This window comes from Scleropages formosus, chromosome 11 (genome assembly GCF_900964775.1).
Source record: "Scleropages formosus chromosome 11, fSclFor1.1, whole genome shotgun sequence".
In the NCBI taxonomy this organism is placed as follows: domain Eukaryota; kingdom Metazoa; phylum Chordata; class Actinopteri; order Osteoglossiformes; family Osteoglossidae; genus Scleropages; species Scleropages formosus.
Window position 1 is genome coordinate 2734973 of NC_041816.1, and position 12502 is coordinate 2747474.

The 12502-nt window shown below is 44.2% G+C and overlaps 1 protein-coding gene across 5 annotated transcripts in view; it reads right to left on the reverse strand.

Annotated features, from left to right (window-relative positions):
• The window catches only part of LOC108934647 (oxysterol-binding protein-related protein 5-like), a 36402-nt gene extending 23907 nt beyond the window's left edge, over positions 1–12495 (reverse strand). For 4 of the 5 annotated variants that reach the window (XM_018752618.2, XM_018752616.2, XM_018752621.2 and 1 more), the window contains exons 1-2: positions 12286–12495; positions 1963–2039 (exon numbers count right to left, since the gene is read on the reverse strand). In XM_018752618.2, coding sequence (XP_018608134.2) covers positions 1963–1974 — 12 coding nt within the window. In that variant the 5' untranslated portion in view covers positions 1975–2039; positions 12286–12495. Of the gene's footprint in view, positions 1–1962; positions 2040–7041; positions 7316–12285 lie in introns of those variants that run through there. The other variant, XM_018752617.2, reaches the window with a different exon arrangement.
• Between the last annotated feature and the right edge of the window lie 7 nt (positions 12496–12502).

A 12502-nucleotide genomic window follows, 5' to 3' on the forward strand; every position in this document is an offset into this window, starting at 1 on the left:
GTTTTTCAGGAACAAACTAGGTCCGTATAATGGGGACATCTGTATTAGACTGCAATTTTGCACTTAGGCGAATACTTCGAGCATTTCAGTCAATTTTCACCTTGACTTATAGATATGAGTTTGGCCCAATACATCCCTAGTAAAATTTTGAAATACAGAATTCTTTAAACTAGTCGCTGCTCTAGTGACAATGCTAAACAATGTTTTTGTTTACGGTTAGGATAAATCAGTATTTTCTGTAGTGTGTTCTGCCATTCTCAGAGTACATTTACGTTCATTCGTTTAGCAGACACGTTTTTTCCAAAGCGACGCACATCTCAGAGAAAAATACAATGAGGGCATTACATCAACAGAAGGAGACAGGATGCAGATACATGATTCTAAATTACAGTTAATTTGTCACATTCCACCATGTGTACCAGTACACATGACACAAGTAAAAAGATTAATCCATTATTAAAGGTTTATCCATTATTCAACAATCCACGTAAATCTTGCAGTTAAACTATCAACACAAAGGTTTAACTACAGTATGATGGAGCAGAACTTAGGATAAAAAGTAATTTTTTCACTGCAGTTAAGGACACAGTGTCACACAGAAGTTGTAGCAATATCAATATCAGCAAGCAGCTAAAAAAAAAGTTGTATGTCTGACGTTTCTCGCTGTAACATCACATACTGGTAAATAATATACGGTTCATCTTCATTCTGTATTCACTGAAAGGTCTGCAAAGCCAAACCTTCAGGTGTTACGTTTCACAGTTTACTGATGGGGATACTGAAGTTAGTAATTATGAGCAAGACGTTAATGTTATTATCTATTGAAACCTTTGATTCAGACTAACATTCACATCTTGGGCAATGCAGTGTGGTACACTGGCAGAAGGATCAGACGATTGCGAAGGGACATGGATTCACCTCCACCAGTTCCTTGGAAAAAAGAACTACAATCTGGCCACAACTTTCTAGTGTAGCCTGCATGACTCACAGATATCTCAACTTTTAAAAATGTGTGTGAGAAAACCACAGGCTAGAGGACGATCACATCTGCCGTGCAAATTTATGAGCAGAACATGAGCATAAAGTGCCAGTCTAACAAATACAGACAGTCTGATAAATACAGACAGACGAAGAAAAGAATTGGGACAACGTGGCTGTCACGTAGTGTTCTGTAAGGTTCTGTTAAGGACCGATGAGTCAAAATGGTGAAATATTTGGGTCCAGCTGCATCATATCTGTAACACAGAGAGTGTGAACCTATGCCTATATCTCCGTGTTTCTCATTGTCCAGCATGGTGGTGGAAGTGTGATGCTGTGGGGCTGCTTGGCTGGTCACAGAGTTGGTGAGCTTTACGAAGTCAATGTCATCCATCACGGCTATCATAGCATACTTCAGAGAAAGGCAGTCCCATTAGGATTACAGCTAGTTGGGTAGCCCTTCATTCTTCAGCAAGACATCAACCCAAAACAGAGCTGAAAGTTGTGCAAAAACCACCTGATGAAGAAGCAACTCAAAGGACATTTCAGACTAACAACCCAGGCACGAAAAAACGATTTTCCACTTAGTGTACCGAAACTTTTGACTGGTGCTACGTAGAAACATCAGACATATGTTTCCACAGAACACCTGTTGAGCGAGGATAGGGGCAGGATGTGCTACTTAATGCTACCTTAATGTCTAAATGTCAAGTCAAACAGGTACCCAAAGAGAGGCTGGCACAAATTCTCACACACTTTCACTTAGAAACATTTTGCCTCCTCTATCTGGTGCAACCAGTGCCAACACAGCTTCATGGAAACGCCAATTAATTATTTCCAAATCCAATTTTTGTCATTTGGAGAACTGATAACGTCCTACTCGGCAATTTTCATACTTTATACACAAAACAGTCTCGAGCAATTCTCTGCCCCAGCCCTTCAGAACAAGATTGTCATTTAAAGCTGTCAATCACGCATACTCACCTCTGACATCATATGGTCATTCCTGTCTCATCTGGAGTCTTTATGTTTGTCTCTCCTTCTTATGGCTCATGATCAACCTGATGTGAAAACAGAGGAGACAGTTAATTCAGGAACCTTTACAGCTGTCAGTCACATATTGTGCCCTAACAGAGCGGCATACTTTCGCACTTTTTATAAAGCACAAGACCATGATATAATGATAGTCTATTTGAGTCCAAGAGCAGCAGAGTTCTGAAACACCACGTGAAAAATCTATTTATTTCTTAACATTTGATCAGTTTACTTTTGACATTTTTCTTAAAATATGCAGATTTTAAGTCATTTCCAATAATATGTAAACATAGGATTTCGAGGGTGTTCCACTCTACAGGATAGCGGAAAACCTTTTTCAGGGGAAAAAAAAAAAAAAAAAAAAAAAACTTGCAGGACTCACTGTTATGAAATCAACATGCAGAGAACTATATCATATTCTTTTGTTGTTAAAACTATGTGCTTGGCAGGAAACAGCACTGTGGGATTTCAGGGCCCTCTGTCCAAATGAAAAGCTCATGAAAAACTTTTCTGGATAGAAGTGTAAAGATGATCTACATAACTGGCCCAGATTTTTCAGTCTGATTGTTCCCCTTTTACACAAATGGATTGACTTCAGAGACGCACCGAGCTTTTAACGGAACACTTCTAAAAACCTTCTAAAAATGCTCCATTGATTCCCAGGCTGTAAAAGAGATATTGTGAGAACCCCGACAGTGCTAAATTTGAATGGTAATTTTTGCAGGGCTAAAATATAAGTATTTAAATGCATTATGAATGAATATTAGGTCTGTTCTCTGTATCCATCTCATTTTATATTTACTTCAGGAAGTATACACACACACACACACACACACACACACTGGCTTAAGCTGCTTGTCCCGAGTGGGGTCGCGGCGAACGGGAGCCTAACCCAGCAACACAAGGCATAGGAGGTACACCCAGAACAGGATGCCAGTCTGTTGCAAGGCACCCCAAGCAGGACTCAAACCCCAGACCCACAGGAACCACTGTGCCACTGCACCCCATCTTTAGGAAGTATTGAAGACATCTCACACAAACACACACCATCTGAAACCACTTGTCCCATATGGGATCATGGTGAGCCGGAGCCTTACCTGGCAACACACAGGGCGTAAGGCCGGAGGGGGAGAGGACACACCCAGGACGGGACACCATTCTGTCACAAGGCACCTCAAGGGGGACTCAAACCCCAGACCCACTGGAGAGCAGGACCCGGTCAAACCCGCTGCGCCACTGCACCCCCTTTCTATTGAAGACTTAGTAAGGGGAAATGTGCAGAGTCAACCATCAAACCCAACAGCTGCTTTTAATCGCCCCAGCCGGGCGGTACTTCCCCCGCTTTAAATCTGTCTGAGAAACTGGGGAGAGCAACTTCTCTATGCTTCGCGACTCATCAAGAACTTTCAGCTGTTTTCTGATCAAATTGCCCCTGAGAGGTCTCACCCTCTTCTCTTCTGGTCGCACTTCACAGGCAGGGGCACCGGCAGCACAGAAATACCCCCCGATGCGATGTTTTAAGACAAACTGCAGATATGACTGCTTCCTCGGGATCAGTTAACACTTTTTTCTTCTGACTGACCCAGGACAAGGCTGTCTTTTAGAGCTGGAGCAAACATGCAGCTTAGTATCCTGACTGGAGCACAAGAAACATCTACACAGACATACAAACTCAATATAAAGCTCTGCAGAAACCTCACTTGAATGCATAGTACTTCCAGTACAGATATGTTGGGGTGCGCTTATTTTTCACAGTGACATTATTATTTCCTCTTTATTTAATTCTGCACTATATGGGATTCAATTTTCTAAAAAGGTTTTATTAATTGATATAATACCTGAACGCCTTCCCGGCCCTCTGTTCAGGAGCCCGTGGATGGTCTGTTTTAGATGGCGTAACATCTGGCAAGATTCTGCAGATATATGGGCAATATGGGAAGATATAACCTAAATGAGAAGAGAATCCAAAAGTTTCCTTGACCTCATACAGCTGGAGGGAGGAGAAAATAACCTGGCGTGTGCACCGGATAAGGGGACTGATGGAAGGGCGTGCGCCGGAGAACGAGCTGAGAGGCGAATCACTTACGAAGACATAATATTGCTAAGTAGATCTTCAGCTCTAGATCCACCGAGATTGAAAGACCAGATGCGTCACGATAACGGAACATCCGACAAACATTAACTCACCACTCGAGCGCAGGCCGAGCGGACAAAGCGGAGCGGCACCCTGTTTGTTGACTGCCGTAGCAGCGGCAGGTTGAAGTGTAAAGAAAGACGATGGACACGTCCACCTGGACACACAACATTAATGAGGGTCTCGCTGCCAACAGTAAACGCTCCGCCTTCGGAAAAACACGCATTATTTATTCACTTACAGTAGTGATTTCAATGTTGCCATTTGGGTTTCAAATGTCAGAAAAGATGCAGGGAGGCTTTTTCTCGAAGGCACAAAGGAGATAATTACAGGTATATGACAGAGTGCTACATGCCTACTAGACGCCGGTAACTCTAACTGCAGTAAGTGTGAACGTTTTCACCACGGAAAGCGTGTAATTCTGGCAAAATGTTCAACACCGCCATTGAATGGAAGAGCTTTTTAAGGGTGGTTTATGGGTTTTCCTGCCACTACAAACTGACTGCTGCTGAAAGCTATAACTTTACGGTGTCATTAATATCATTAATATTCAGTGCCAGTGACTCTCTTAAGCCGCATTAACCTGATGGCTAAATGTAACACACTTATCAGCTCACTTATTTAGGTGTCGCTGTTGTGTCAGCAGCAGAGAGTTCGCTGGACGCAGCCCAGTTTTCCAACAGTGCCTCGGCTCCTGCCAAAGTTGGTTGGAGGAACTTTAACAGCCGACGCTGATGCTCAGAGTGCTCTTACATCACAAGTTAAAAAGACCACATTTGCGCTATATAAATAGAAATGGTCCGAAGAGTAAGAGGGTCCCGTGTTAAATGGGATGTTTATTCGAGGTACTGATGTGTGTTAATTTTGAAATGCCAAAAAATGTTCATCCACACGTTCAACCGCAGGGAAAATGTTTAATGCTCATAAACATTAGTTATTTAGAGGAGGCAACAGTTCCTACATTTTCATCGTCTCCCCAGATTGGTTTGGGTGTCTTCTAGGTGCTCTTGTTTCCTCCCACAGCCCAAAGATATGCTTTGCAGGTGAACTGGTGACTCTAAACTGGTGATAGTGTGTTCATGTGTGACTGAATGAGTGTGTGGGTGCGTATGTGTGTAATACCCCTGTGATGAAGCGGCACCACATGTGAGGAGTAACCTTCTTCACACCCTACGCTTCTGGGATCATCTCTGGACCGCAGTGACCTTACATTGCCCAAGTGATTAATGATGATGGATGGATGCATGGATGGATGGATGGATGGATGGACGGACGGACGGACGAGTCAACTCCCTCTCACTCCCAAAAGTGCTAGAATTCAGTGTGTGCTTGTACTTCACTTTCATTTTCATTTCTACGCGGGAGAGGTGTGGAAACCTTTGGTCGTCGAGTGAAGGAAACGTGCTTTACTCTGTTTCTCGCAAGCCATTACTGCATTCATCAGTGCAGCTGTGCGCATTTCTGCAGAATCACCAGGCTCGCGCTGTACATTGCGGCCCATCCCGTGTGGAGAAGGGAAGACAAAACCGCACGCTGGATGACTGACAGCTAATGCACTGGTGGCTTTGAAGCTTTTCAACATTAGCAAGGAGGACAAACCATCCCGCTCTGAAAACTATGCTCTGCACGACTCCATCAAGAGTGAAGTCGTGTCTATATATAGCGTGTGACAGGTTGGAAATTAATCATACCAGCTGACACTGTGGTCAAAATGAATCTCTTTCCATCAAACTGGTTGCACAAAATATGTGACATGTGCCATGCAATGTAAATGTGACAAGAACACAAAGAGGGTGCTCTCTGGGGGGGGGGGGGGTCACATGCTGGCTCCCCCGCCATAATAAACCCTCAGACGTGCCCTCAAGGTTACTCTGTGGAAACTGCCGATCCGCAGAATCCAAAGGTGTTTCTTGACGCAGATACCACCGGTGTCCTGTTCAGTAATGGGACACCGCAGTCCTCCGTCCACCCCCCACCCCCCACCCCCCACTTTCTCCTCATCATGAACCTTGAGCACATATTTTATGTTCACCTTTTTCCCCAGTTTATCACAAGTCCACAATTACAGGGCTTAGTGACTGCGGACATATCACCCTGCGCACCCATCAGGGACTGAATGGAAAGTCAGGAGTCAGAATAAACAAGTTAAGGACACCAGGAACCGTAGCACCTGACATCAGCTGCATGGACTAGATTTTGCTGACGTTATGATAACGTGATGAAAGCGAGAGGTACAGAGTGTAGTAAAAAAAGTGGTGTCACGCTGTAACCGTACACCGAGAAACCCGAGAATTTAACTATGAGGGCGTGTAAATAAATACAAGGAGGGGTCAAATCAGTTCGCTGGACATCTATTGAACATGGTGAGTTCATGAACCAAATCCACAGACCTTGTACCTTAAACAGGAAGCAAATTATTATAGCTTACACCACATTCTTTTTTCTAGAATGACGCAGCACCTGAATTAAGGGCACACACGCACACACGCTATCTGAAACCACTTGTCCCATACAGGGTCGCGGGGAGCCGAAGCCTAACCCGGCAACACAGGGCAAAAGGCTGGAGGGGGAGGGGACACACCTAGGACAGGACACCAGTCCATCGCAAGGCACCCCAAGCAGGACGCGAACCGCAGACCCACCAGAGAGCAGGACCCGGTCCAACCCGGTCCAACCCACCGTGCCACCGTGCCCCCCAAAGGGTGTGCGTTAATGCTGAAAAGTCATAACTGTTGTGTATTAACACCCTTTTAGTGTATTCTGCAAATACAAACAGATTGTTTCCCAGTATAACTGGACAGATGGACAAAGTAATCCTGTGTCTCTTATAAAGAACAGAAGATGGAGAAGGTTCCAGAAAGCTCTGTTGCCCAAGCAGCGACAGCATGCCTTACCTACTGTGTGGCTACGGCTCCATCGATTGCATACAAGAGGGAATACGGCACCAGTTTATCATTCCTGTGCTGCTCAGCAGACCTTGCTTGCAGAGTAGATGATGAACGTGCCACTTTAGAAACAAAATTATTTTGTTTTCACTTCAGCGCTGAGCCCACCACTTTTTTCCCCACTGCGTTCCAGTTCCTGTACATTGGAAATACAGGTGCGTTCACGTGTTTCCACGGAAGATTTCCCCACCAGCAGTGTTTCTTTGCTTGTCCAGGCTACATCTGCATGTGAGACCTGCTGTTTCTGACAGCAAGGATCCATAAAGGCCACGCCCCCCTCCTGCCCCCCACTTCAGCCAGCTCTCCGCACATGACTTGGTACTCGCTTGTCCGAAGACACCCAGTCATCTAGCCTGTAAATACTTCCTTGAAGTGGTTCACGAGAAGAGGAGTAAAGCAAGTGGAGAAGGGTGTTTGTGTGAGTATTGCAATAATGTACCCAAAATGAACACTGTGGTTTTATTTCTTAGCAATAATGAACGAACGAACGAACGAATGTACAAACGAACGTACGGACGAACGTACGAACGAACAAAAACAGTATTATTCCCCCAGCAGGACACAATAACGCAATGGCAAGAAAAACTGGTCCCAGAGATAGCAACTGACAAAACTCACAGATGAAGGAAACAAGAAAATAAACATATTTAGTCAAAAAAAGCAGGTGCGGTGTTAAGACTGGTAATATAGTGTTAGCGCTGATGCGTTTGGACTTGAAGGTTATAGGTTCAAATCCCATCTCCAGCTATTGTACTATTCATCTGTCACATCCACGCCGACAACACCTGACTCCGCACTAACTCATGAGTAATCAGTCATCCTATAAAGACCCTCTTCAGCTCCCGTACCGTTGCGGAATCTCATTTGAGACAACCGCCCTTCGCCGTGTTACTACACTCTTGCTCCGTCCACGATCTCCGGTTTTTTGATTCCTTGCTTCGTTCTCCGACCACGTCCACGGATCCTCGTTCCCGTCCTGTTCGCCGATCGACCGACCCTTGGCCTGTCCCTGGTTTTGAGACTTTGCCTCTTCCCTCAACGTCTAACGAACGACGCCGCACTTGGGTTCGGCCGTCTCGGCTCCCTGTGTTCCGCGTGACATCGGCAAGGTACTTTCCCTCAATTTTCTTGGTAAACGTTACCCATGCTGTTAGGCTCCCCATAAAAACTGTAAGTAGCTTTGGAGAAGAGCATCAGCTGCATGTGTAAATGTGGGTATGAAACACAAGGACGATGCACACGGTAAGGGTGTTCAAGTGACCTTCAAGAGGTGAGAGAGCAAGGACCTAATTCCATGTAAGTGCCCAAGGAGGGCTATAACGCTGTGGTGACTGACAGCGCCCATAAATGTGACGTGAGATTGACGAGCTCAGCGGCGATGTGTGGCAGCCTCACTCACACCCCTTTTACAAACACCGCAGAAAGTGTTTTGAAACACCTTGTGCAAACAATGAATCTGCAAAGTGCTTCCAGCTTTTTTTTTTTTAAAACAAACAATATACACAAGATATTTGACAAATTCAAAAACGGTTAATTGTCCCATTTTACTTTTCGTGGCAGCAACTGAAATCGATTGTTTCAACCCATTTTGACGGAATAACTCTAAAGACGGAAGCGTTGGTGTTTTGACAGATGAGGAGATATTAATACATCTTAGAATGAACAAAGATTACGGCTCTTAACAGGTTGTTTCAAGAAAAACAAATGACGCTGCAGCCTGTCGAAGAGAGAAATGACCAACACCCAGAGTATTTTACACACACTGCTTAAGTTAAAATCAGTGCATAGTCTACATGTTCCACAGCAGCATTAAAAACATGTAACTGAAGAGTGTGAACGCAATTATTACCTATAAACAGACTCGGTAAAATTCAGCATGCATCGATTTTCTCATATTATGACATGCTGTACTGTGTACATTTTGTCACGATTTATGTATTTTGGGACAGAGTTTACGACAGCGTCAAGGACAGAGACATAACCTAAAGGAAGCAGGAAGGTCTCTACAGTGGAATCCTCAAAAAGATGCTTTAACTAAATTGCACCATTTCAATATAAAGCTGTTTACTTTGATAACACACTCATACTTGGATAGAATTACACTTTATCAATCCCTGCAAGGAAACTCTCAGAATAACAGTATCTTTACCTTATTAGCGTTCATGAAACTTGTCCTGTGTTGAGTTTATCATGTTTTTGGTGTATTATTGTCCTTTATTTAACTTATTTGTGTATTTTCTACATTTACTAGAGTGTCCTTGGACTCGAGTATTGTATCTTAGGTTGTTTGTGCAGAAAATGTAGGAAAGGAAGATCATCAGGGCCAAGCCAGCGCTGCAGAGGAGGAAGAGCCATGTGTAGGACTTTGCATGAGTCAGATACCAAACTGGGCTTGTTAGACACACAACTGGGGGGCTCAGGGGTGTGAAACTGAGCACTGGCCAGAAATAAATCAAAAAAACCACACGTTCAGAAAATATCCTCCTGGCCGTTCCATTCCCTGGGAGTTAAGCTGCAAGAACAGGCAAAAAGCGTACAGGACACGAAAAAGAAATTAAAAAACCTAAAAGAGCGACAGGGAGAGATGCTCAGACTTATAAAATAGGCAAAATTCCCTGATTTGGACCACATTTCTGATGTTGGTCATGAGCTATGTGGTTAACGGTTTCTCAAATGTCACCAGCTGCTTTGCTTCAGACTTTACAGTAATTGTCCCCATATTCAATGTTTTCTGGCAAATATTCCACGACATATTGGTAATTCATCAGTTATTATAATGACACTGCTCCCTTGTCCTTTTCACCCACAGAATATGTAAAATGACAACACTAACTCCACCTAGATACAAATGAGAGGAAATAAGACACAACATTCATCAGGGTCAAAAGGCAGCATGAGGGCAACACCCCCATTTAATTACCTGAGGGGTGTTAACCCCATCCAGATACACACACACACACACACACACACACACTGCTTGTCCCATACAGGGTTGCAGAGAGCCGGAGCCTAACCCGGCAGAACGGGGCAAAGGGACAGACCCAGGATGGGACGCCAGCCCGCCGCAAGGCACCCCAAGCGGGACTTGAACCCCAGACCCACCGGGGAGCAGGACCCGGTCCAACCCACTTCACGCCCCCCCCCGATACCAAGTACCTATATACTGTATGTATATATATATATATATACATATTGCATATACATACATATACACACATACACACACACACACACACACACACACCATCTGAAACCGCTTGCCCCATCTGGGGTCGTGGGGAGCCGGAGCCTAACCCAGCAGCACAGGGCATAAGGCTGGAGGGGACTCACCCAGGATGGGACACCAGTCTGTAACAAGGCACCCCAAGTGGGACTCAAACCCCAGGCCCACCGGAGGGCAGGACCCCGTCAAACCCACTGCACCACCGTGCCACCACACCTCCCCTCTCTATATATATGACAAATAAATATTTCTAAACAACAGAAATATGGCATTGTGAAAACCATCTCTGTTAATGTCTTTGGTAAGAAATCTACTGAATAAGAGCTGTTACCAGAAGCTGTGCCATTTGAGGGGAGCGCTAAGAAGACTAATGTTGCTGTGGCTTTCCATTCTGGTAATTACTAGGAAAAAAAAGAAATATTCCACTCTCCATAATGGCACTTCAGTTTGCTTGTTGTCTGAGAGAATTTACTAACAAAATTCTTTGAGTGAAGCAGAATGTCTGTTGGATTAGAGGATAGGGGAGGAAAATAACATGACAGTGCTCTGAATTACAGCAGCTTTAAAGAAGCCCTAACATCATGAGAAACCATCTAAAGATGAAGAAATAATTTATGGCGGTGTGGTATGTTTTTTATCCCCTTATCATTAAATATATCTTTTACACCTCTATTCAGCTGAGGCTATAAGCTCTATTACTTCAGTCAGTGTATCCCACCATAATGATTCACATAATCACTGCACAGTACAATAATCCAATAATAACCATAGGCTCCTTTACCCACTTAAATCTTATTTACTGTGCTTGTAGCACAACTGCTGTCATAGATCAACTCAGCCATTTAACAAATAAAACTAATCAGTAGGACTGAGACACATAGTAGTGCCGAGGCACAAAAAATGACAAGTCAAGTGGGACCCTAACTACCACAAAGCAGCGGAGGAAAGAACAAATCCCAGTTTTATGAAAGCCAGTACTGTCTAATATGACCATCGTGGAAAAAATACCGAAAATGATGTAAATTCTGCCTAAGTAATAATATATTGTGGTGAAAGAATGTAGGACACTAGGAACGAGCAGAAGTGAATCTTTCTTTCTGAAACTGGAGTAGGAAAATATGATATCTGTGTGACAATATTAAATTGGGGGAGGAATAAAAAAAGAAAGAAAGTCAGACTGAAGCCGGACACGTCGCGTGTCTCCGCGCGCGCGCCGCGCGTTCCGATTATTAATGGACTAATAAGAGAAACGGGAAAAAAAAAAAAAGAAGCAGGTGACACGTTTATGTGAAGGTGACCGTGTCACCTTCACATAAACGTGTCACTTGCTGCTTCGCTTTAGAGCGAAACCCAACAGTTTGCGCTCCGGCGTACAATATTAATAATAAATAATGTGTAGATCATCATAACAGAGTCGCATAAACACGTCCATACAACAATATTTGTATAATTTGAAGCATGATTCCTCTAGGAACGCAAACCTTCAGAGACACACACACACACACACACACATATTATATACACAACATATAAAGAGTAACGCGAGTTCTGATATAACGCGCCCGCAGATTCTATACTAGTATACTGTAAATATATACTATAGTGTTATTGGTGTTATTACTTCATTACTGTTATTAGTACACGATTATACTTGTGGACGTTTTGTTTGTAAAAACCCCTGCTCCATTTCTCACGCGACTACTAAATTTGAATGTTTTACCCCCCCACGCACTAGTCTAACTGCGAGACCAATTGAAAAACGCACGAAGCTCCAATGAATAACGCGACTCCGCATTTTACGCGACTCGGTGTTTCGGACCCTGTTTTTACCGCGTAATGGCGGGGGGGTCCGATTTTCACCGCGTTCAAATTATGTGCGTAAATAATAATGGATCGCAACAAAACGTCCATGTGAAAGAACAGAATATATGATTGTATACAATATAGGGAACAAAGGCAGACTCACTCACCCAACGCCGCTGTCGTCCGCCAGTTAAATACCGCGCTGCTCGCCGCGTCTCATTTCGAGTCCCCGACTGAGCGCGTGGCGCTGTGAGGCTGCGCTCGAGCGGACGCGCGATCCGCTCTTACAGTGGCCACGTGAGCGCCTCCTTCCTCACACTCCTCACACTCCTCACACACCCCGCAGATCTGAGAACGGCAGGGTCCGTCCGTCCGGCACGGAAC